Source organism: Patiria miniata, unplaced genomic scaffold (assembly GCF_015706575.1).
Source record: "Patiria miniata isolate m_02_andy unplaced genomic scaffold, ASM1570657v1 HiC_scaffold_16, whole genome shotgun sequence".
Lineage (NCBI taxonomy): Eukaryota > Metazoa > Echinodermata > Asteroidea > Valvatida > Asterinidae > Patiria > Patiria miniata.
In genome coordinates, this window is record NW_024037054.1 from 6,397,902 (window position 1) to 6,424,547 (window position 26,646).

General features: G+C 40.4%; 1 protein-coding gene across 6 annotated transcripts in view; it reads left to right on the plus strand.

Annotated features, from left to right (window-relative positions):
* Window positions 1-26,646, plus strand: part of LOC119722782 (calcium/calmodulin-dependent 3',5'-cyclic nucleotide phosphodiesterase 1A-like) — a 63,219-nt gene that overhangs the window by 25,747 nt on the left and 10,826 nt on the right. For 4 of the 6 annotated variants that reach the window (XM_038193107.1, XM_038193104.1, XM_038193103.1 and 1 more), the window contains exons 3-8: window positions 9,470-9,746; window positions 10,204-10,269; window positions 13,467-13,649; window positions 14,460-14,526; window positions 19,221-19,337; window positions 26,191-26,331. In XM_038193107.1, coding sequence (XP_038049035.1) covers window positions 9,470-9,746; window positions 10,204-10,269; window positions 13,467-13,649; window positions 14,460-14,526; window positions 19,221-19,337; window positions 26,191-26,331 — 851 coding nt within the window. The remainder of the gene's footprint in view (window positions 1-9,469; window positions 9,747-10,203; window positions 10,270-13,466; window positions 13,650-14,459; window positions 14,527-19,220; window positions 19,338-26,190; window positions 26,332-26,646) is intronic. The other 2 variants (XM_038193109.1, XM_038193105.1) reach the window with 1 other exon arrangement.

Genomic DNA, 26,646 nt, shown 5'->3' on the forward strand with positions numbered 1-26,646 from the left:
AGAATATGTTTAGAGTGTTACTGTTGATTGGCCCGACTTCCTGGCTGCTCAGATATCAAACACACACGCATGTTAGAGTCTCCAGTGGCCAAAAAAATACCGCGGGTAAAAAATAGGCGGGAAAAGAGCTCCATTCTCGTTCGATGTTCAGCGAGCAGACGAATTGTCTCTGTCACTGTAAATAACCTGTGCCATTTCCCACGAATAGTCCTTATCAACAATGTCACCAAAATCCTTGGGTTTGACAAGCGCGAATTATAATGCAAATGCGCGCGCTGTGAGTAGTATGTTCGGTTCTGTGTTTGTTTCTTCCTTTTTTTTAAAGGGGGGGGGGGGGGTTGTCGACTAGGCCTTTTGCTATTATAACTGTATAACCTCGAAGGCAGAATTCCCATGCATAATGCCGCCCGGCTGGTAATTTTAGACGCTCCACCAGATCATAATGACGTGCTTCGCCTTCGAAATCACGAACATTCCTGCACCTTAAATGCAAACTGGGAACTGCACATGTGAAGTATTTGTTTTCTATATTGGGACCTTTTGTGCATCTGAAGATGTAACTTCAGAACGGTTTCTCCGTATAGGTTTGGCAGAAATGGCCTGATTAATTCCATAACGGTATTGATTTTTTTTTTACGTTGGCCATTATTTGAAATAGCTGCCAGCATTTTAAACATTTTATTTTGGTCGCTGGTCGCTAACCGTCAATCAAACTTAAGTGGTTTGCAGCGCAATCATAATGTCACATATGGCGTGGGCACAAATATGTACATGCAGAAAGGTAACATTAAACTCAACAGGTACTCGGCAACAAAATACCTTCTACATTCAATTTTGTTCTGTCACGATCAGCATTCGTTTCGCCATAATGTCGCTTGTACTTTCCCAATGTCAAATTCCCTCACTTAAAATGAATGCCACGCAAAAACAGACGCCATCTAAAGACACAAAGGTTAAAATTAAATGCAGTTGCGCACTTTATTGGCAATTGTAATGTTCATTTCACAAAAGGTAAACATTATTGTGCCACAAGGATGGAGTACGGATAATGTGACCAATCACATCCATTTTGGTCCAGACAAATTTGGTTATTAGGCACAATACCCCATGTCAAACGGTAGTTTTCGATTCTTCTTCTTATTATTATTATTTTATTTCTGGTAATGAAACCAAGGAATCCTCAAGAGCGCCCTAGGCACTGTAAGCTCGCAAGCCTGACGAAACCTGTGGAGAAAAGACGATGAGAAGAAATTACAGTTTTAAAGGTGGGAGGAAAACCCCAGAAGGATATTCTGGGGAAAACCCACGGAATCAGGTATAGGGACTGAAAACCCAATCCACATGTTGGCCCAGGCGGGATTCGAACCCGGGTAACAGCGATGGAAGGCAAGGAAAATACCGCTACGCCAACCTCAGTTCATGCGAGTTACCTTAAGTTTTGTGAAGTCCTATAGGCTACCAAACTGTAGTTTTGCACACAAAAGTTGCTGCAATCTAACATAAGGATGTCACAAGCAATATGCAATCAGTCTTTGTCATTATTTTGACAGTTGCGCCAAAAAAGAAGAAGACGGTCTTTGATCTACGCCCACAAAATTACTGCAAAGATGATCTTGTGTGGTGATGACAGAACTGCCATAGATTCTACGCTAGATACAGCAAAATAACGCATGTGTTTGGGAGATAATACATGAACTTCGAGATGCTATTTTGACATTTGCAAGGACCCCAGTGTAAAAAATTACAACTCCCACAACTTTACAAAGTAATCCAGTGAGTGTGGATAGTTAGGTTAAGTCCTTTATACAGGCACGAAATCACCGAATTTATCATATTAAACCGCGAGCCTTGTTGTAATTTCCAAAGGTTATCGCCTGCATCGAGGACTTGTATTCACCTTTTAGTGATAGTTTTAAAGACTGTTTTTCTGTTGATTACCAAAGACGTTGCACGTGTTGCCCAAATGTCTCATGTAGATAGGACGTTTAGTCTCCCCTTTAGGCGGCACTTTGAACTATCAAGCATACATCCTCAATGTTTTCTTAAATTTCTTCCAGCTTCCTTGCGTCTCGAAATGAAGGAGATGTTTTCAAGTAGCGCGTGAACTTCACTGGACGAGCGACGCTCACCCTGTAGGGAAAAGCAATTAATAGCAACTGGAGCTAAATTAAAATACAGAATCCTTGAAGAGAGTCTAACGGCGGGATTTCATAAATCTCTTGATCCGCATGCAGAGATCCAAACACGCACCTCAAATATTGACTCGAAAGGGAGAGAGAGAGATCTGGCCGGTATATATAATGCCAGCGTCCTTTCCAAATCCCTGGGTTTCTCATGGAGTCTCATTTGTCGTCCGTCCTCATCGATTTCCCCTTTTTTTCTTCATTCGGACGTGTTCACAAAACGTCTTATTAATTTCCGCGCGGCATGTCGGCGTGAGTTTTTTTTTTGGAGCGAGTCCTCGGCGCTGGAAAAAAACCGGGTGCCGCGAGAATTATGCAAAGCGCCAGTTCGATAAAATATGGATCAGAAGAAACACACCTTTCTAAATGCAACATGTTGGAAAGAGGTAATGCAAACTGATAATGTGCAAAACTCGGCTTTTCGGCATTATGACTTTGCTGTATGCAGGCCACGTGGCAGTACACACTACGGTTGCTTTTCTCATTATGCCCAATACTAAGATATTCATTGAGACGCAGATGTTGACATACCAACCAGCATTTTTAACTGTTCGGGCGAAGCCCTAACACCGTTTTGAAATCGTTTCAATGTTTCTTTTGCTTTTTGGGGGGTTTGAACGATAATTCTCCCGGACTTTTCCTCCATACAAAATTGTTTTACCGAAAATCTTAAGCACGGCGTGTTTTGACTGTGACGTCATGATGACGTTATCGAATATCAGATTACCAGCCATTTTAGGTTAAACGAAAGAAACTGTTTCATTAATAACTCATAAACCTAATGAAAATATGTTCATACTTTGCAGTGTAATAAACGATATATTTCAACAAACAGCCCACCTTTAGTTTGGGGTGTTAAGCCTCGTTAACACTACACATCCCGTACGTATACACCGAAAATTACACTTTCAATATTGTTTTTTTTTTTGCCTTTCACAGGTGTATTTTTACAAACACTGTATACTCAGTGTACTTACCCAACCTTCTTTTAATTTAAAGGATATAGGTAATCCTGTCTAAAGACGTTTTGTTCTATTTCAATTTTCTAAATTGGATGGGAAAAGAGGCTGGTTTGAAAAGTTTGCTCAAAAAGAAATTCTTGGTTAGGTGTTTTTTGGGGGGCGATTCCGTACAAAGCTCACTTACCAGTCTCTAAATATGTATATTTAATCATTTAGCTTGGAAATTCCAGTCATAAACTTCATAACAATTATTCCAAATTCGTTTTGTTACTATAGGCCAAACTACAAAAAAAGAAGAAATGATCGCTTCTGATCGTAGCCACATGTTTCATCACCAATAAAGAAAATTATGCGATACATACTCTAAATATGTAATCTAATGCATCGTTTCCATGACCGCCTTCATGCGGAACTTCAAACTTTTGCCCCAAAGCACAGACGTAATAGATGATATTGCAGAAACGGAACCATGTTACAGGATTTCAATGAACTTGGAAAGGCTCCCGTAGGAAATACATAGGCGAAGAGGCTCTTAAAGCAAATACAAGGAGACTATGGATAGAGAAACACGTTCCTATACAGGGTGGCTCAAAATAAAGGAAATCCACTTTTGATAGCAATTTTCACCTATTAAAAAAAAAGTTGTAAACATTTGATTAGTAGCTATTAAAGTACTGGCCTTTAAGCATAAGTGACCAAAAAATCGTTGCAATTGCATATTTTTGTCTCTGAGCTATGGTAGTTTGAACATTTCATGTGCGAAACCTGTTTTTCCACGGAGGTATACTCTCAACACAAAATGCACCAACGCATGCTTGAACATTACCATTTGAAAAGACCGCGCTAACAATAAAGCAAATTTTAACATTTGAAAGGGTAACAACCGTAACATTTGATTGTTATGTAATATAATGCAACAATGAGCCTACAGCCCCTTCGGTAGATGATCTTAACACTGACGTGAATAATCGGACAGCCTCAATAAAAGTTACCAGGTCAAAACATTTTGCTGGCATGGTTTCTAATTTTTATGAAGTACAAAATAGAATAACACGTGGACAAGACTGTTTTTGGTGACTTGTATTCAAATTAACATAATATCAGTATTCTTGCGACTTTTACTAAGCTTTTTTCACCATTCATAGTTAAAGGGCTATACTTTACTACTATGTTAAAACACTGTCGAAATAAGTAAACCAAATAGGTGGAACTTGCTGTCAAAAGTGGATTTCCTTAATTTTGAACCACCCGTCGAGCAAAAATGGGAAAAGGAAAGAAAAAACGCGATAAAAGGACAAGAAGTATGTAAGATCCAAAAGGAAAGCATACCCTCGAATCCCAAGATAGGAGATAAGTTAAGCAAATCTTAAACTTAAGATAATCTTCAAATGAACTATTTGACAGCCGAAGAAACGGCTATACTTCATTTTAATGTGCTGTATAGACCCGATTCGCTGTATTGCTCTCCGTGATGAATGCAAGGAGCAGCGGCTTATCATCAAGATTTTTTTAAGACGGGGGGGGGGGCAGCTTGATAAATTGTTAAAGACGGTCGGAGGGGTGGTGGTGGACGCCGTTTCATTTACATCTATTCCTCCTGACAAAATGTTCTGTTGTTTTCACGTAAATCGGTTTTCGACGAGCAATGTCCTGGACCTTGTCATAAGTATTGACTTTTTTGTCTCTTTCTTTGTGGTGTAACTATAGCCGATACAATTCTCTAATACAAAACCCAAAGTTCTCGTTGCGACAACATTTAGTGAGTTTCTCAGATGAAGGATTGAAGTCGTCATCCTGACAAGATGGTCTCTAATCTCAACAAGATTTACCGGCTATATAGTCAGTCTCTCAAACTACATTGTTACCACGACGGGTTAAATCCTATCATATCAAACATCCTGCATGTCATCTCGTCAGCTTGTGGTGTTCAGTGCTATGTTTTCGGTGCTATATTGCTCATTATTTTAATTCATATTTTAACATATAACATCCACATACAATTGGTAGAACTCATACAATGCAATGCCTTTTCACGTGTAAACCTATTACGCAGACTAAACCGACATTTTTTTATTCAATATTTGGTTTTGCATTATATTTTTATTGCCTGAAATAAATTGACCTTTATATAGTAAGAAGTTTCATTACTTTAGTGGTGGTAAACCATTCATAGTTGCAAACGTAAACAGGCCCATAAAACCTTGCCTGAAATAAAGGTTTTAATAGGTCCTGCCATCATTACGCACAGAACCTGATCTAGGCTCGAAACAGTTAGCATCATATAATCATACGTAGTGATCGATGTCTGTAAGGTAGCATAGCGGCGCCCAACACGAATGAGCTGTGGGACTGGTCATTGGGTCATTACACGAAATTGGAAAGCACACGCCGCTGCCTAATTCCAACGTTTCAAGTGGCGCTCTGTGATGTCGTCATGTAGCGTATTAAAGGTAGAGTATATATCATTTGCAGCTATCCAAAAAGTAACTGACGAAATTATTGTTGAAAAGCATACTTGGTTGAAAGATAGTAATGGCACTAAACTCCCTGTTAAATTATTCCTTCTGGCATGCTGTCATTTTGAAGAAAACAGTAAAAGAAAGTCATTTCCAAAGATGCGTCTAAAGTCGCATTTTTTTAAATTTCCGTTAGTAGTTAGTTGTTTTTAATTCAGCGAAGCTATGAATGGGTGCGCGCAAGCGTTGGCACGACGCACACGCGCGTGCGGTTGCTATAATTCGTCGATTCAGTGCGTGGCATCGCGTAGCTGCAATCGGCTTGATGAGAACGTGTCCCGGACGCTGATTTCGGGCGCAATTCAAAACAGACTCGGCAACTTTTGAATTGAAATCGAGATCCTAGAATATTATTTTCTCGGAACATACAGCATTCACTGAGCTAAAACTTCATCAGGTTAGTTGTTGTGCACCCTTCTTTAGATTTTGAGCACTTTTGTTGCTTCAAACGAAAAAAAAGATTTGCACAGATGAAAAATGATATACTCTTTACTTTAGTAATGTAATACCGATATGGAATTGTTGCTACTTGTCAACTACAAACAAAGTACAAACTGATATTTGGAACTATTTTGTTGTTGTTGAGGGTTTACGTTCTGCATTGTTGAGTTTATTTTCTGGTGAATGTTAAAACACATCTGTTTCTTTACTGTAATTTCTTTTGTCATTCTGATTACTTTTTGAAGGTTTGCTTAATGGTTAAATATAAAGATTTCTTAAATCGGATTGAAAGGTGCGTCAGCGCAGCATGTCGTTCGCACATGTCAATTACTAACGTCGTACCGGAGTGAATCTGGCACTGGTCCGGGGATGGTGGAGTATGCCTTCTATCGAATGTCAAAATGTCTTTTCAAATAGCATGACACGTTTCTATCAAATATTGTCTGCAAGAAGGAATTAGTTCACGTGCCCAAGGTGTTTGTTGATGCATGGACTAGTCCAGTTCCCTCTCCAAGCAGTTCATTCCAGGCTCGACATTGTTGCAAAGACTTGATGTATTTGGAGAGCCAAAAGTTCCGGGAAGTCAGGTTGGCGTAGCGGGACTTTCCCCGCCTCCCACTGCTGTGACCCTGGTTCGAATCCCACGTGGGGCAATATGTGGATTGGGTTTTCAGTCCCTACCTGATTCCGTGGGTTTTCCCCAGAACATTCTTCTGGGCGTTTCCTCCCACCTCTAAAAACCGTAATTTCTTCTCATTGTCTTCTCTCCACAAGTTTCTTTAGGCTTGCGAGCTCCAGTGCCTAGGGCACTTTTGAGGAATCCTTGGTTTCATTACCAGAAAGAAATTAAAAAAAAAAATTCAAAGACTGTACTGGAAGTTATATAACAAACGTATGCTTGTGGAGTTTTTATTAATGAGGCAAAGGAAAGAAGTTATTGGCTGGGGGTCAAAGGTCATAATCTGTAAATGGCGGGAATAGAATAAGTTTCCGGATGATACTTCCAGTGGATTTATTTGTAAAAGGTTAAGGTTGCTATTTAGATATGAAGATTAATTTCCATGGTAAACAAAGCATAGTTTAAATTCACCATTGTGGTCCACAGATAGAATAAAATGTTTGTGGCTGACCTTTTATAGTGAACATTTCCAATAGTTGGTTTGGCGGGCTGATCTGGAGGGTGGGCGAGTTGGGTCAAACAGCCACAAGAAGCCAGGGCAGTTCTGGCTGAAAATAGACCAAGTTTCTCCACTTTCCTAAGGGGCTTAGAGCTTCTATCTTCCTCTCAGTTGTCTTTGTTGTCGTGTTCACCCCGGAAAGATCAATCCACTTGAGTTATCTTTCACACGACAGTAATCCGTTAGTTTAAATATTAATACATCTGGGACTCGTATAAAGTGAACTGTGAATTCAGAGGAGTAAGGAGGTATTTACATGATATTATTATTATAGCCCAAGGGTTCAGGCCTTGCGATTTTTTTTTCTCGGCTGAAACAGTCCTGACTGAATCGAGACGAATTTGACCTTTCTTGGGTAGAAGTGCGAAATTGCCAGCCATTAAACAAAGCAAGCCCGTAGGGCAGAGTTGGCTATTCACTTCGTTTACACACCATTTCACATCAGCCTCTATGGTCCCTTTAACGCAGCTAAGAAGATTGAAATTTACATAAGTAGTGGCTGAGGGCGCATTATGATCTTCTCCGAATAATATTAATGGCCTGGTAAACACCATTAGGTCTTCTGTCCAGTAGAGCAAGCCGGATTGGTTATTATCCTTAATTGTCGCGGTAGGAGTTTGGTATTAAATTTTTGTAGTTGACTGAACAGGAGGGTGTATTGCGATACATTTTTAAGTTATCGCACTGACGAGTGACGTGATGCATAACTGAAATTTGGGATGAATGCAATGTTATATAACAAGTTGGATGTTGGGGTCACATGATGCCAGCTTTCAGCAAACTGTTCACTTATGCACTGCATGTATATCTCTTGAAATGTTACTGGTGTAAAAGGGGTGACATAAATTGTTTACTGTGGGCAAAATAGTATGACGTCGGAGGTATATAACATGGTCTTTAGAATCTTTGCGAGGTAATTGGAGCAAATTAGGGACTGAGCTATATTATGTACGAACTACAAGACAGTTTCGCATCGTTACTATATGAATGTCCCTTATAGCTATTTCGTGAATGATTGGCGTTTGTCGGAGAAGCCGCTCAACAGTGCAAAGGCCCCGTAACGTCCGTGCTATTTTCGCAGCAGTGCGGTAGTGGAGATACTTGCGATGAATCAACAAGTCATCACAAATACATCACATGTCGATCACAAGTCGTTGATCGATCCCAAGTCAACTCACAGTGTGCTCAAGTGAACTGCGACAAAGGCATCCTTTGTCGTTGAAAATCCCCTTCTTCTAGTTCCTGATCGAACTTGTGAATTACTTGCGACTCGACTTGTGAATTACTTGTGATCGGACTTGTGATTAACTTGTGATCGGACTTGTGATCGGACTTGTGATTTACTTGTGATCAGACTTGTGATTTACTTGTGACTCGACTTGTGATTTACTTCTGATCGGGCTTGTCATTTACATGTGATCGGACTTGTGATTTACCTGTGATCGGACTTGTGATTTACTTGTGATCGGGCTTGTGATTTACTTGCGATTGGACTTGTGATTAACTTGCGATCGGACTTGTGATTAACTTGTGATCGGACTTGTGATTTACTTGTGATGAACTTGTGATCGGATTTGTGATTTACTTGTGATTAACTTGTGGTGTATCAAAAGTGCCTCAAGTACAACACTATTTATTAAAAATGTGAAGCCCATTGAAATGGAGTCCAATCATCGTCTAAGCATTTCTGGCTTTGCTCCCAGTTTGATGATTTACTTTATATTCTATTATTGAAAGAAACATAAATTTCGAGAGAAAAAGATAGCTTCAGTGGTACTTCACGTTTGCTCTACGTTGACCAAATGTTATAACAATTATTGGCCCGTTGTTTTTCTCACACTTATTGTATTGATAATGTTTCTCCCCATGTTTTCCTTCCTTTGTTTGAAATAAGCTCATTTAAAATTCTTATAAGATACTGTTCTATTCACTGTGCAAATATTCCAGTTTATTAGATGTAACGGAGTCATATTCAAATTGCTCAGCGCCTTCAGTACATCATCCAGATTATATGTCGAATATATTAACTTTTAAAAATAGATGGTACTGTAAACCTTTTTTATGTCAAACACACGAGGGCATTCTCGGCTTATGCCTTCGATCTCATAGCAAAATGTTAATAATCTCACTCGCAGCCCCGGCCTTAACCATGCAATAAATATTTACGGTGTTTTTTTTTTTTTGTTAAGGGCAAGATTACAAAATCTACAAGCGGGCTGAGGGGAAGAGAAAACTCAAGCGACAGGACTCGAAGGAGTTCGACGAGGAATCTCTGACCAGTCTCGACCTGGCCAAGATGGAGGAACTCCCGGTACCCACCTCGGCCGAGGCCGTTGCTGAGGCCATGCTGCGCCTGCGCAGCCTCGTCCTAAGACTAGAAAAAGAGGAAATTTCTAAGGACGATCTGAGGAATAACCTCCAGTATGCGGTCAATGTACTGGAGGTTTTGAAAGTCGACCAGAACAGGTAACGAATATTGCAAGTGTCATATTTCCCACTCAGATTTACAATATGTATCTCAAAATCAATGAAAAGAAGGCCTTTGCGCGTTTATTGCATAAGGTCATTGTTTTTAATCTGTGGAGATGATTTTACGTCGAAAGAATGAAACACTATTTTGGTGAAAGTTATGCAAACACGTTTTGTATTACTCTAAAAAAAAAAATAGCAAGCTGCGACATGGTGTATGACTATATACTATGATGTCAGATATTTTTGTGTAATTTTTTGAAAAGGTGTGATGCACTCAGAACTCTACACTGTTTAAGCCCAATTTAGGGTATTGGATTTCATAAAACCGAAAATGACACAAACCATAAGACGATAACCGATTTGACGCCGTGATCTCGTGTATAAGCCATTGCGTGACAGTGTCGTGCAACAGCCATTTGATCAGCTGCAGTAATTTTCTCTCCCTATCAAGACAGCGTAGCCATAAGGCTAACCAATCTCCTCAGCCCAGGAAGACCACTTCGGCATATGTATATAGGTGAGCAGCCATTGGTCGGTCACGGCGCATGCGCCGTGCCCACCGGAGTTGTGTGTGTCGCTCAGATTCATCGCATTCTTCATCATCGCCCGCCTTCTTTCATGGTTTCTCCCTATACAGCCTTTCATCATTGGCCCCTCCCATAGGTTGTGGTACACCCGGCCCCTCCCCTTTTTAAGCCCCGCCCACTGAATCCCAGCTTTGTTATGAGTTAACCATTCATCGCGAAGCTGACGATAACTGTGGATTTTGCTGAAAGTGGAATTGATGATTGGAATATTTGGAGGGAAAAAAGCCAGTTGAGGTCGGACTCGAAAAATTATATTTTTAATGTGACGCAAAATGTGATTTGAAATTTGACCTTAACGGCTGTTTTGGGGAATTTTGATTGTCATTTTCAGAGCTTTTCTGAGTGTTGTAGATAGCCAAGTGATTTCAGCAGCAAAATAACTGCTCTTCCAAAATGATGTGCACAAAAAGTTGATCTCGAATCATACAAGAAGTTACACATTTTTTGCGTGCAAAGAAAGAAACGGAAATGTACTTCATCAGATCTCTTCTAACAAAAATCACAGTTATCGAGAGCAGGCAACCCGCCCAAAAGGTGGACCTCACGAATGCCCACTTCCAAACGTGTGATTTCAATTGGATATTCCCCCAGTCGTTTCCCTCGTGACATTTTCATTTCAACAGCTTGACATTGCATAACTAACCCATTTAAACCCAACTATAGGACTAATCACATTATTTAGCCAGATTGTATGGCATCTTGTAGTAATCATCTTAGTTATATACACTCATCCTCTTTAACATTCATATAGATATAAAACACTGGTGAATAAAAAAAAACCATGTAGCACTTTCAAAATCTAGGATACGAAAGCCCAACTCATAAGCTTCCTTTTAGTACAAGAATCATTCAAATCACTCACGTACTTTCAAGTTACGGAATTTTAAACAGGACCACCGTTTTAAAGTTCTGTCTACGGATCACAAGAAGGTAAGTGTTCACATAGGGATGTGTGTGAATTGTTTCGTGTGTGAATTGTTTCGTTTTGCTGAAAGAACGCACACCTTTTTTTTGTAATCCGTGGACAGAACTTTAAAATGGTGGTTGTGTTTAAAACTCCGTTACTTGAAAAGTACATAAGTGATTTGAATGATTCGTGTACTAAAAAAAGCTTATGAATTGGACTTTTATATCCTAGATTTTGAAAATGCTACATGCAGAATTTCACTAAAACAATAGTCCCGACATTTGGGTTTCGCTTTTGTTGACTCACCCTGTATATTAACATTCTAGTCCTCACCGATTTTATCTGGCCTAGTATTATTTTCTTTTAAGACCAACAAAGTTATTAGAACACAATTAGAACAACATTTCAAACACTTTGTAATTAGTTTGTAATTCAGCGTATTTCTGAAGTACATTCTACGGCCGAGTCTTTCGGTATCAAAACTAGTTTACGCATGTGAGTTGGAAGTTTTCATACAAAAATTATAACAGGAATTAGGCCATGGACGTGTTGTATATATTAAGCGTTGTGAATGGATATTTCGCAGTAAAACTCCTGTACTTATCCAAGATATTTGTGAAGACTTTTGAAATCATATGTACTCCGCGTCAAACATTGTTTCCAGTAATTGTTTTATGATACCCCTGGCTTCCCCACTTTATTTTTCACCTGCCTAGCTTTGCTAAGTCCTCGCAAGCCAAATGGCCAATGTATATTTCCCTCGTACCCAACCGAACACCCTGGTACACAAGTGTCTGTCAGTTATTATCTATCTCCACACTGCAACCCTTTGCGCTATATCAGAATCACAATAGTTCTGCCATTCAATCCTTACACAAATCACAAGGGATCTTTGAATGGGCAAAATAAAAACACAATTCACAATGTCACTTTCCAGCACAGGGGCTTCAGGTTAGTCAAACATGCTTTTATGGTGCACATTGATCTAATGAAATTGTGATTCAGGCCACGTATGTTAGTGTGTTTGGTGGTGTTGAATGTACCGTGCAAAGACAGTAAACTGCGCCAGCCCAGAATTAATGTTTCACCTCTTTCCGTGACTCCAATACAAAATGTATCCATCATGCGTGTTAAGTAACCCCGCCCCTCCTCTCCCCCGAGTTGAAAGTTGTCCAGTATTTAATTGTCGTTAATGAGTTGCAAGTGTGTGCAAATAGACCTCCCCCTATGCGTGTGTTGCTAACCCATTTAGAATGCTTCCTATCCTGACCCGTGGTTTTATAATGCTTATATGCTTATAGGGACATCGAGTCATATGGTAATTTTGTATTCTGCCGAGATTCATACGTGGTTGGCGTGCTTAACACGTGTTTCCTGCACACACAAAAACACAACTTGCCATCTGTTCCGTACTAATGGGACTTTTCTATGGTTGGCTTTGTATTTTTTGGTTTTACATTGTTTTTGTTTGTTTGTTTTTGGGTTTTTTTTTTTTTTCGGTCTGGGTATTTGTTCGTTGGCGGGTTGATCTTGTGTTTTTTTTATACACCTTTCGTTTTTTTTTAATTTGTTTAACTTGGTTGTTTGGATATATTCTTTATTAGATTGAGTGATTTTCTGATTTCTTGGTTGACTGAGTATTGTTGGGTGTTTTTTTTGGGGGGGGGTTGGTGAGGTCATTTTTACTCAAACTTTATTGGACTCTTTATCATTTTGTGATGCTGATGACTTAAAGGTAAGCGCGGTTTTGTGGTCAGTATTGGTTTTTAACCTTCGGTAACACAACTTCGGTAACACAAAATGTTTTTTAAAGTAATATTGAACACGCTTCGTCGAAAAAGATTAATTTCAAATAGGAAAAACTTGGGGTTTTTTTGCTCTGTGCCCAATAAATGGCGGCTCAACTACTCACCAGTCATCACAAGTCAATCACAAGTTTTGATGTCTCAAGTCAAATCAGAAGCACTTCCAAGTAAAAAATACCTAAGTAAAACATAATACCCAAGGAGAACATATTTAGAATGTTACCTGTAGCCTTATGGAGATATGGCGGACACCGTACAGCGCCTTTTGCAGTGGGTACATTTGGGCACACATCAAGTTGACGTGAGATTGTGTCTCATTTACTCCAGTAAAATTGAATTATCGGGTCCATTTCGCTGCCAGTGAGCCATTAAAGGCTTTGAAAGTCTCAAATACAAAACCCGTCATTTTTTGCAGGTTTAACTATCAAGGGGACGAGGATGACCTCTCAGAGGTCGCGACCGAGGACGTCCCCGAACAGGTACGGCATTGGCTGACGTCGACCTTTAGCCGGCAATCGACGAGGTCACGCCTGGGCGAAGAGAAGCCGAAGTTCAGGAGCATTGTCCAGGCGTTACGGACGGGTCTCTTCATAGACAGGTATGGTCATCTCATCTTAAATTCCTAGTAGCGAAACCAAGGTTCTCTCAAAGGTGCCCAGTAAACTCTAACTGACACACTTGAACATACACTTATGGATAGAAGGCGATGAAACCTACAGTTTTTGAGAATGGTAGACAAATTATCTTGAAAGAAACCAACGGAATTATGTGGGACCTTCCTTCCAATCCACGTGAGGCCTGGGTTAGGTTTGAACTCCATTCACACAGGTATAGAAGGAAATGTAAGATTGGGAAAACTTTACTTTGTGCATGAGCAAATTCAGTTTCTAATTCAGTGTATTATGTCATTCACGAATGAAGCAGTTATTTCAAAGTTGGTCATTCTATAAATTTAGGGTTCAAAGTGTGACATTTTTTTCTGTCCCTGTTTACCTTGTTATTTTGTAATTTTCCATTCAAATATAAAGAATGGCTTCAAATGATTGTTGATTTGCTATTAACAATCACTCTTGCAGGACGACTGCATTAAGGAGTTCATCAGAATTATGAATCATAGATGCCGGATGTAACATGGACATGAAATATAATGGACCCCACATTTATAGAATACCCCACATTTATATCTTCACCAATTGTCTCCGTAACCGAAATGTCTACAACAAAAAATGTAGTCCTGTACTCTCTTATTAAATGAACCATTGACAAATGTATGAAAAACAAAACCAAAACAAATGCATTTTAATTACACTATTTCGCTATTGACGATTGCCATTGGAGACCTTAAGCGCACATCGCTGTACATAATTCGGTTCAAATTATCCTTGATCTTTTTTTCTCTCCCGTGCAGAATGTTCCGAAGGACGTCGGGCTTACTAGCCACTGCCTTCCCGCCAAAGGTTATGGAACTGTTCAAGGTAATGACTTTACCAAAGCTGATGTTACAGATGCTGCATCCAGATGCACTAATTAAATTCCGAGGCCCTGAAAGTTATTTGACCGTGTAATGACCGTGTTAAGGGGGCTTGCTAATACACTGGGATTCTGTTGGCTTAGAAATGAGACATTTACATGATGTTTGAGTTAGCTACAATTTGCAATGGTGATTTACGAACGCTAAGAACCACATTTGGTGAGAAATATTATCACCTAAAGTATACTCTATGGATAGAAAGGTGTAGGTTACGACAACTGTAGCCAAGTTTGGTTCTGAGTTTTTTTTTGTCATTTGAGGACTCTCCGGGAACTAGAGATTTCTTTCTTGCCAGTAATTTCGAACAATCTCTTCTGTGTCATGCATACATGGATTCCATTATACAATGATAGCAAAATCACATTTTCGATACAATTAAGGGGACTAACCAGGCATAACCCTCGTAAAAATATTCCAGTTGAAACTAGTTCAACTGGTTTCAACTGGTTTCAGCTGGTTTCTACTGGCACCAGCTAAAGTGGGAATTGGTGACTAGTTTTAAGCTGGTTTAACTGGTATGAACTGGTTTTTGAACTGGTACGAACTGGTATTTTACTGGTTTTGAACCAGTTTAACAGGTTCAAAACCAGTCACCAATTTCCAGTTGAACTAGTTTCAAGTAGAGTTTTCACCTGAGGAGAATAATCGGCCATCAGGCCTGGGCCCGTTTACCTTCCTGCCTGGGTTCGCAGTTAGAGACTTTAGCCTTTGCTTCTTTTTTCCCCCCACAACCTTATTGAGGACATGACAGTCAGCATCAAGTCGAGTCCCGTTACGATTCCAATCAGTCCAAATCAGAATCGATTGTTTTACGCTAGTGGGCTATACAGGCTTCGGTAACTCTCGAAAGTGGGTTTTTGAATGGAAAGCCCCAGTCTTTCGCACTCTTGGGTCAGAGCGAGTGATGATACATGAAGCTTCTTTTTTTTTTTTCCCTTTTTTATACAGCCAACGTAGTTAATGGTGCGCATGAGTCAATTGTATCACGTGACTGAGGCAATAATCTCGTTACTTGGGTCAGTTTACCAGATTTAGATTTCGAGGTAGAGTCGAAGGATCGCGCAAGCGTGATAAATTACTAGGCGAGTGTTTGGTTTCAGACGATGCTGTGTGATTTCTCGTGTTTTTTTCCGCTTCCCGAAGTGTGAAATGTCTATTTCCCTTTGATTGTGTTCGTTCGTAACGTATGCGCGTTATGGTAATTGACTGAATATGGTTGTAGAAAATAAAATAATCGCACACTGAAATACTAACCATTGAATCCCGGAACAGTTATTCAAAGAGACACCAAGATCAAAACCAGTGAATGACGAACGTTACATTAACCGAGATATCACATGAGCAAACTTATAATGACGTATCTGCATCTCGACCAAATCTTTCCTTCATCAATCACGGACGGTGAGTGATCGGCGAAGCCCTTTACTTGGCGCCAGTGCGGGCAATATATAAAACGTCTTACACCGTGTCTGTAATGACGCAGTCTCTACCGGTAATCGTCCAGCCGAGTACGGGGAAAAACTTGATCCCTTGTCTATGTTAGGCCTACCTGACTTTAAGCATCTCAGCCAATTAAAAAGCTTTCCTTAGTTTGCGCAGATAGATGTGACTGGTTAACCTTAAAGTGACCCGCAGTGAGTGCATCGCTAAACAAAGTTTTTTATGCAGATGCATGTAACTCTTGACTGGTTGAAAACTATGGGAATATCTTTTTCGGTTTCATTTTTTAAAGGGTACTTCAGCATTTTATAATGTCCATGCTGCTTTACGCACCAGTGGATGATGCTGTTATGTCAATCCTCAGTGTACAGTTAATGAAATTTTCAGACAAATTACGACAGCAAAATGCAGGGTTTTTTTTTCAAATGTGCTCTTTATATTTAAATTCACTTATTGATATGGCTGTCGCTAAAATGAACATAGAAACGTCAGACAGAAGTGTCCACACCTAAAACATAAACGTTAGGAGCTTCAAGCAGTTGTAACACCAATTCTACCTCCCATGGGTGCTTATTAATGTGAAAAAAATAGGTACAGGTATAAAACCGATTTTAAGGGTCCGTGCAATGTAATTTTTATTAAATACAGTCTTTGGAAATGCATCTTTGTGTCCCATTTAACCATATTTTTATGTTTTGTTTTGCCATTTTCAAGGGTATTTTGGTGCCTTTTTAGTATTTATGCTAATGCAAATTACCATATTAATGAGCAAAGGTTTAATGTCATTTCAGGCAGAAACCTGAATGTAACGGCTATTTCAGCACCAAAAGTTGCCAGAATTTTGGTTATTTCGCTTTTATAAAATTTCTTTTCTTTGGGATTCGTTGTTACGTCAGTACATGACAGTAAGCCAATGACCAAAACTTTTCTCACAAACACTTTTCAAAAAGCAAATCTTTGAGATCACAATTTGAACAGAAAGCCCCTTAACTGAACAGTGTCTTCCTGAAATGACCTCACACCAACTCCGCCCACAGTTGTCCCGAAAAGCATGGACAATTTTAAATGTTTAAAGAAGTGCACTTTTTAATAAAATTAAACCCAGAAAGGGATGTCGAATACTCTTTATACATTTAAGAGAAGTAGAAGCTTGCACAAAATATGTTCCTAAGAAAAATTCGCCTCATGGACCCTTTAATTATTCCTCTAAAGAATGATTCATTGCAAATCAAATGACGGCTCAAGTTTTGCCCATTTCCCCATGATGACGCGGGCCATTTGCAATGGATTACATGGGATGAAAGTTGCAGTTGGATTTGTTGCAAATTTCAAATAGGTACAGTTTAAATTGTGGATAAAAACTGTCATCAGCTGCTTCAGCCAGCTGCAGGAACAGCAATATATTAGGCAAGGACATCAATTCAATTGGACTGTCGTTCATTTAATTATATCAAGTAATGTCCATGGAAATGTAGATCTCGATATTGTCTGAATACCCACTGTCTAACTTTACCACGGTGAAATCGATTACACCATAATTCCCCTCGATTATACGGAACAAACCTTAGCTGTGATCGATTTGATATGTTGTAGTTGACTGTACTAACGAGTACCGACATATCGAGTACAAGTACAAGTGCTCCAAAAGAAGTACTCGAGTAGCACTCGAGTACGAGTACCGAGTACGAGTACTACAACACTGGTGACCCTCCAGCCCAAAACCAGTCACTTGGACCAATTTTTGAAAACTTGGATTTTGGTCTCATTGGCAAGGACATTGAATCAGCTTTTACATGGGAATCTGACAAAATATTCTGAGGGGTTGATAAGTATTTTCAGTTCCCACTTTTCGGGCCTCCGAAAGTTTTTAGCTGCGGGATAGTAGCTCAGCAAATCATCATGTCTTTCCAGTAGTCCGTTAGTTAGTTAGTAACAAACATTGGCATTGTCTATACTCCTACATATTTTGACCGATTTCAACTAAACTCTGCCAAATGTATTAGTAGCCCAGCCCCAACATGTCACATGACCAAACTGGGGTCAAAGGTCATCATGGGGTCACTGGGGTCGAGAAGCTGACTTTTTATACTCAAAACACTACGTCCAGAAAGTGCATGGCACAATCACGTGACTCATGCATGAACACGAATTCGTTGGCCCTCGGCTTCCGAGATAATATTTCCGATGGAGCTTGTTTAAAAATCGAGACATTTGTCGTTAAACTTTTCCAAAATGTACCCCTGAGGAGCTACAAATGAGCTTCATTGAAAGTAAAATGTATTCATTATTCTCGCTTGTAACGCCTCAATCTGTTTTTCGATAATTTTTCTCTGTACAATAATTATATTCGAGACTGTATCTCAAAATATGGCCCGCCGACTTCCGACTGCATGGTCTCGTGCTTGAGGATCACATTATGGAAAACCAGATATTTTCATACCGCATAGATTCCTGGTCGTTCAAACCAAAACCCCACCAGCGATGGATATATATGTCATTACCGTGGCATTCTGTCACAAAATTAAACCGTTTACGCGGGAAGCGGAGTTCTTCACCCCATTCACCATCACGTCGTTGCCATGGATACATTCAAGCCATTGACGTCAATTTCCCAGTACCGCATCTCACAAGAGTACCATTATATAGGAGTGCCGTCCCTCATGCCCTGCAATTTATGCCGGATAAACATGCAATCCTCCCAAATATGTCGATAGAAAATGACTTGCTTTTTCCCTTCTGCAACGTTGCTAATGAGAGGATTGTAAAACTCATTTTGTGATGCATATAGTTAGTTTCTTACATCTCAAAAAAAAGGAATGTCCATGTCAATTATCGTCTATTTATATGTAAACAGCTGAGCTACTGTCTGACAGAGGCTTCGTGTACTTAAAAAGTTAGTTTAATACATCTCACAAGGGAGTTTGTTGTAATGCTAAATCCGAAATGCCCAAGCGACCAATGTTCAAGCATTACCAAAGCGCTGTTGATTGAATATGTGAACTTGTAATTTGAATTGATTCGCCTGAATTTGAAAACATGCCGCCCAAGTTCGCATCTACTTTAAGTAACGACACTCTACATTTTTTGCCGACTTTTATAAGTCAGAAAATCTTAATACAACCTGTGATGTGTCTGTGCATGAAAAAAAATTGAAACGTGCAGCTAAAGCGGAAAGATTTTCACTTTTTTTTCTTTCAGAACCTGGATGAGTGGTCGTTTGACATCTTCGCCTTGAACGAGGACAGCGATGGGCATGCGCTGAAATGCACTGCTTATGAATTATTCACGAGATACGACCTCATTGCAAAGTTCAAAGTGAGTATCGAAGTAAAATCTGACCAAGGCTTAAAAATACCAAACAAATTCATCTTTAATGGAGAGACTTATTGGTGTGCGCTAAAATTCTTATGAATTATTCACGACACAATAATTTGAAATGTATTAAGTATGTATGACTCCTACTGTTTCTACGGCTTAAGAAAGTAAACAACAAAACCACCTCGAATTGAGAGACAAGATGGCTTGCGCTAAAACGCAATGTCATGAATTATTCATGAGTCGAAATACCAGCTCGTGTTAAATTTCAAAAGTTTCAGTGTGTACAAACCAATCCGGGCACGCTATCAGTTCTATCATGCAGGCCCTCTTTAATGGCGAAAGCATTGTGCTAGCTATTGTTTAGATAATCTGTTACGGGGCAGTTGCTTTGCACAGTAGCGTGCACAATGATGTCTCCATTGAAGGGGGCCGCGTGGGTGTACTGTTTTCACGTGCCAGATGAGTCTATATGTGACCTGCCATAGCATAATGAGGAATAACCCCCACCTTTGACTTTTCAAGTTATGTACATCATGTTAAAGCGCAAATCATTGGCTTTCCAATGATACCAAATTTATTGCTGTAGCTTAATTCATTCCAAAGATATGACGCAGGAGATTCAACAGTGTCCTGCCAAGTTTCTCTAACCTCATTTCGAGACAAACGGCTTTGAAAAAAAGCACGCATTGCGCCGCCAACGGCAGTGAAAACCGTTCTTCATTTTTTCCACACTTGTGGGTATTTTTTTCCCAACAAAAACGCATATTGTGAATCTTGGATACCTTGGCTACTCAAAAATACAGAACTATCAAAAAACTATTTCCACATGATTTTTCTAGTGTATTCGACTTCAGGGGTCGATTTCTCAAAACAAGGTTTTGGGGGACATTCCTCATTTTGCCTCAGTAGGTCACAATCACATATCTCTTGAAGCTTCCATGGCTTACCTCGAGTTCAGTGAGTCGTGCAGTGTAATTCCCTGCATCTGAGTTATTAATCATGCGATCTTATTTTGAAAAATACTAATCTGCTTGATAATCCACTACTAACCCCCAAAAATCATTTTCAATACATACACATTCAAAGTTATGATACTTGCCGAGTTTTCTAATTGAAGGCTTCGTTTAGTCATGGAGCTGGTTTGGTAGATACAAAAAACAATACGAGTAAAGTTGATCTCACCGGTTTACCGCACAGACAGAGTTTTAAAATGTTCGCACCAAACGGACCCTCACGTGATTTACGACGCGATTATACCCTGATCGACGTTCTACTACGAGTGTTTGCGTGGACGAGGTTCCTGGGACATGACTCGCGGAGTTGCGAGCGAGCCTCGTTCGTTACCTCATGCTTCGGTCTTTCAATTTTACAAATTAGAAATTTCCGATAAGCTGCTTAGCACATGTCAAGTACCGCTTTTCCCCTACCCTGGGGCTCTCCCCAGGGGTTGTTTCAGATAAGGAGTATCTACCCTGGGGATAGAAAGGAGAGGGTTAAAAACAAAATCGCGGGGAAAATAATGTTTGCTCGAGTCTGCGATCGCGAGTCCGTCAACGCCAGCGCGGATCGAGCGACGGTGCGGCGGCAGTGCGCGGGTCGCTTGGGCGGCATTGGCCCGTGGTTATGGCCACGTCCATTCGAGTTAATGAGAAACATCAGCCTGATTACCTCCGCTGAGAGCCCTAGGGATGAAGGGATTAATCAGATGCCTGGAATATTTGAGGGGAAAAAATGCTGCTCGTTACTGCGATATAATGTGTCACTTTGCGTTTGAGAACACGCCTTGGACATATCTGTTCGCATGTTGTAAAATGGAACAGTAATGCATGTATGGTGATGATAAGGAAGGAAGCATATTTCATTAGCGGAGCTGGGGGACCATTCAGCCGCTCAAAATGTTAAATGGTACTGGTAAAAAATACTAAAGCTAAATTTATAAATTTATTCGCAAATTGCATGCCTTAGAATGGGGGAGGGGGCGTGCCCGGACCCTTTATAGCAGGGGCACCCCATCACTCAAATATCAACTCCCCAGTCTCCATGTGATTTACTATAAGCTAGATCTGCCCTTGTATTTTATCAAAACGAAAACGAAGATGAACGATAGCGGCGATTTTAAAGGTAATGATGTCTTCCAACAGCTGCGATGCAGCAACACAACATGGGTTTATTAGGTCCAACCTAAACAACGACCTCAAAAAAATGGTCGTTCCAAGTGGAAAGATGATATCGTGCAACGACGTTAATATCCGCTGTTCCCATAGACGAATCGAATCCAGGCACTCCAGCCTCGTTGGCTCGCTCCCTGACTAGCTGCAAATTAATTTTCAGCAGGCTTTATCAGAAAATTAAAAGAAAATACGATATAAGAGTTGTAAAGGCTGGACTATTCTGCTCTCAAAATGTAATTGTAGACATTCCTGCAAAGACTGGGATATAATTATAGAATGGCCAGTTTCTGCAGTGGAATACATTGATTTTTCTTCAACGAGGTATATTGTATAGCTTTGAATGCAATCATTTATCACATTATTTTTTCTATAAAGATTTATGAGATTCTTAAATCTTTTACAGCGACTAACTGGCTTGATGGGTCGGGCCAGCTTGTTTTGCGTGCGGACGATCTTGGCTTTAGTCTTCATGAAACCTTGTATCGTTAATTGAAACATGTGCGAGTGCACAATAAGCTATGACCCCCTTGCATTATAGTCTTGCATGAAATGATTGTGCGTACAAGCCCGGGCCGCCGTCCCAGGCAAAAAATCACGCGCTGAATATTGACGTAAATAAGCCCCTTAAGTTTTCCACAAAAATAGCGCGCTATACCAGGTGACTATAACATTACTACACATCCTCGTGTGCCCGGCAGAAGGGCATGGGCATATGCCCTTATGCAATAGCGCGTAATGACCAAAATGTTCCCAGCAGAAGGGCATATGCAAAAAACTGCCTCCATTTTAATGAAATTTAAACATTTTCGTCAGAAATTAATACAAGTTGATCCAAAACTTATGATTCATACGTGTGACAAATTTCAAATTTGTATGATTTTTATTACGTGTGGGACTACATTGGATACATAATGCACGCTGGGGAACAATGGAACTTTTCAATGCAATTTTCTTGAAAATGATTTTTGCGTCAGGACGCTCATATGCCCTTCTGCCGGGCACCCGACGACATTATTTTGCCTCCATTCACACAATTCTCACAAACAACTTTACGAATTGTTACTAACAATTTTTGTGAACCAGTCCTATTTCATTTTTTTTTGTTTATTTTTTCTTTGATTTAAAATGTAGAAGTTGTATTTTATGGGAAACTTAGGTCAATTTTCCAGTGTCAGATTATGCAAAAAAGACGCGCATGCGCATCGATCGAGACAAAGCCCGTTTTCCGGTAACTTTCGTCAAGAGTGCATTTACTTCAACGATGGCATGTTGGTTAATTGTTGGTCAAATGTTTTTGGTCAAATTTCAGGGATAGACAGACAGACAGAGAACCGACCGACCGATCGACCGACCAAGTGACATGTAGAAATTCCTGCCAGAGCACATGATCAAAACAAGTCTTCCTTTTGTATTTCATTAAATCCTGCAAGTAACGGAACATACGCGACGGGTATTTTAGCGTTTGTTTGTGGTGTACATCAAGGACACACACACGAGCAACATCATCAGTGAATAGGGGACATGAACCAAATCGAGAACTCCTCGGTTAGCAAACGTGTACAAAACCAATGAGAGCTGTTGCAAAAGAGTTAGAGTATAAACAAAGGAAAAAGGAAGAGGAACAATAGAAAATCCCCGATTTACATCATAAACAAACGCATGTACGTGCTGAAGCTCTGTGTGTTTTTAATGGCTTGTTTTCATAACCCACCCGTAATTCCAGTGAGATACATATTGACATGGAGCTTTAATGGCTAAAGTTGAACTGTTGAACTCAGTAACCTGGATCTACGGGGCTCAGCCCCGGCCCCAGGGATACAGCTCATAACATTTCACTGTCATTTTGACTCGGCGCAGTCAAGACTCACTTTAGATCCAACATACACGCCCAAGCCATAAAGCAAATCTTCGACACATAACGAGGCAGCCATATTCCTTGAGCCATTTAGCGCTGTCTGTAGCTCTCCGTGTCTTTTTTTCTAGGAGGCAATGCATCCAATATGTCTTATTGCTGTCATTTGCTGAATTATGATTGTGGGGTTTCACATTCCCGACGGCTGTTTTGTGACTGGGCCGGTACGCACATTGAACAGTTTGTTTCAGTCTGTGGCGAATTAGTCTGGCACCCCCAGACGCTATTGTGAAATACTCTCATTTCGTGTAATGCACGCTTTGTATTACTTTTCAACGTTTATGTACAACAACAAAAATTGATTCGGGCGAACTTAAGAAAATAAAGGCCAACAACTGGAAAAAATCCTAGCCACTTTTTATTTAGTGTTTCCTAAACCAAAAAGAAGGCAAAGACAAGTGCAACCATGCATTCAGGCCTCTACGATTTGGGGTCTTGTTTTTGAAGCCAAAGTAAAAGTCAAAAGGCATTTCTTTTCCCTTACATGAAGACGTTTTGATAAAAAGGTGTAAACCTCTACAGCCACTCTGCTCATCCACCAAATCAATAATTGTTGAGTCCGGTTGCATTTTTAAATGGGGCACCTTGTCCAGTACCATCGCTAGAGGGGGTACTGTTTGGGGTGTGACGCCCCCATTCGTCACTTTCGTCGTCTTTGTCGAAAAATATAAATGGCGTGCAAGGAGGGGCACAATAAACGGCGCCACCTAGTGTTACAAAGTTTACAGTCCCTCCCAGTTTGAGTGCCCCCTGTCTCAGATGATATCCAGCCCCTACCTGTTTTCGTTTTCTTTTATTTTGAATCTCAGTTTGGCGGTAAATTTAGAAACAATGCTTGGTTAGGTTTCCCGCAGTTCTTGGTCTATGGGCAATTTTATGTTGTGGTCATACGCCGTGTACAATTTGCGTTTCCTTGTTTCTGCAAGATAATGCCCACAACCAAGCAATTTTGTCACCAAGACAAGCAAAATTATCGTCTTTACGTCAGTAACGTCTGTGCTGGTCAAATCCTGCTGGTCGTATAATACTGTTAAAATGTTTCTCTTAACCAGGGTGTAGTATAGGGTATTGATGGAGGCCAGCTTGTCTTCTAACATGACAGTAGTAAGCTTGACTTCTGACGTCCATCGGGGGCGGGGAGATCATGTGGCAATTCATCTCTGACCGCCGCGTACAACAGGGATAGGCCTACCAGGACATAAACAGCGCGACCCTTGCCGAGGCACGTACGCGGATCGATGTTTGCCGGGGCTCGAGTTAAGATCTGGCGCGGACGCAAATGTCATCGTGACCACCGCGACGTAATTACATCCTGCGTGACGCGAATGACCGATGACAGAGTGCATTGAGGAAGACGCGTCCACTTTAGACAACACCAAACTCTCAAAACCTTAACGGAAGAGCTTTAAGAACAGCAAGTGTTTGCGAAACTCCACATATGAATAGAAACGTCCCAAGGATTTTCAGATGCTGAAAGATGCTGGCATTTTTGGACCCATGAACAAACAATGAATTCCCGATGTAATGCTCTTTCCCCACACATAATCCATGGTAAAACACATAACTTGTCAGTAAAATATGCTTACTGAAACTTGACAGGCAACCTTTCTGGGCCATTGATTTTACAATATCCAAGACACGGTATAAAACATGTTGTCGACTGACGCGGTCGCTCTCTGTGCGCGTTTTTTCCTGACCTTTTTGCTTTAATCGATTTTTTATTTCTATGAGGTCACAAAACTGTAAAATAAACGCCTTTTAAGTGCACGGTCAAATTATACCTTTTCTCGAAGTGCTTTTAATTTTGAATAAATTCTGTATATTTGTTTATATTTTATCGAACGGGAAACTCTCAAACTACGCAACGAAGGCGACCACCCAACCTTCAATTTACATTACATTGATTGATAAAGTATCGACGCCCTTTGTTTTTGCGGGTTTTTTTCCCTGAAGCTCCAAAACGAAATGTAAAAAATTGAATTAAAGTGCCGTGTGTATGTAACACCACTGAATGCCATGTTTTGAATGATCGAATTATGATTTCGATCTGTTACTAAGCGCTGTGCATAGTTTTTAGAATGTAATTTGGTTAATTTTAAACTTGATTTGCCATGCCACATAACGTATATAAAAAAGGAAATTTGTGACGAGCCAAATGGCTCGTCGGGCCGACGTTTATCACCGATCTCGGTAGCATGAAACGACTGAGAATACATTTCTGTCCCCCCCCCCCCCCCGATGGGATGTACAGTATAAATTCTTTCAAGGTTACTTCTCAAGCCAAATGCAGGTACCCATTTATACTCCTGGATGGAAAGAGGCAAAATGGGGCGAAGTAGGTTGCCCAAGGACACAACAGCCGCAGCAGGATACGAATCCCCGAACGTTCTGTTCACGAGTCACAAACACTAACCAACTGGCCACACTCGCCATTAACAGAGTTAAGTCTGTCACGGGCCAGGATGTCCATCAGGCCGGCGTTTATCTCAGGTTTCCTTTCCAAGACACGACTGGGAATATTTCTATTCCTCCTGGATGGGATGCTAGTCCATCGCAGGTTACCCCTAGCTAATGCCGGTACCCATTTTTACTTCTGGGTGGAGAGAGGCAAGTGGAGATGATCATGGCTTGCAAAAGGACACAGCATCTGCATTCGAACCCCTGACCTTCTGATTATTAGTCTCAAACCCTAACCACTAGGCCAGTCCCCCACACTACCTCCTTTTACACCTAGTGTTAATTCGCACCTTTCTCCTCATTCGTTTAGATTCCCGTACAGAACCTCAACTGCTTCCTGGAAGCGATGGAGAATGGCTACAGTAAGCATGGCAACCCCTACCACAACCTGCTACACGCCGCTGACGTCACGCAAACTCTGCATCACATGCTGGTCAAAATGGGACTCATGGTAAGCCACCAGCAGTTTCCGTACAGTGAAAGATTCCTCACCACTCATACTTATCTTTTAAAAGGGCTGGTGATTCAAGAAACATAAGTACCCCTCAACCAATTGCAAACAAAATGTGGACTAACTAAGATTTGGTAAATTGGGGGCAGCATTTGAGGAAAGTCAGTTTTTTCCAACGATGGTCGGCCGGAAATTGATACCAGAAAAATCCTCTTTTTTTGAAAATAACAGCACAGCAGGTGCCAAGATTTCACAGGATGCGTATGAGACTATTACTCACTTACAGTCAAGCAAGATATTTCAAAATAATTTGGT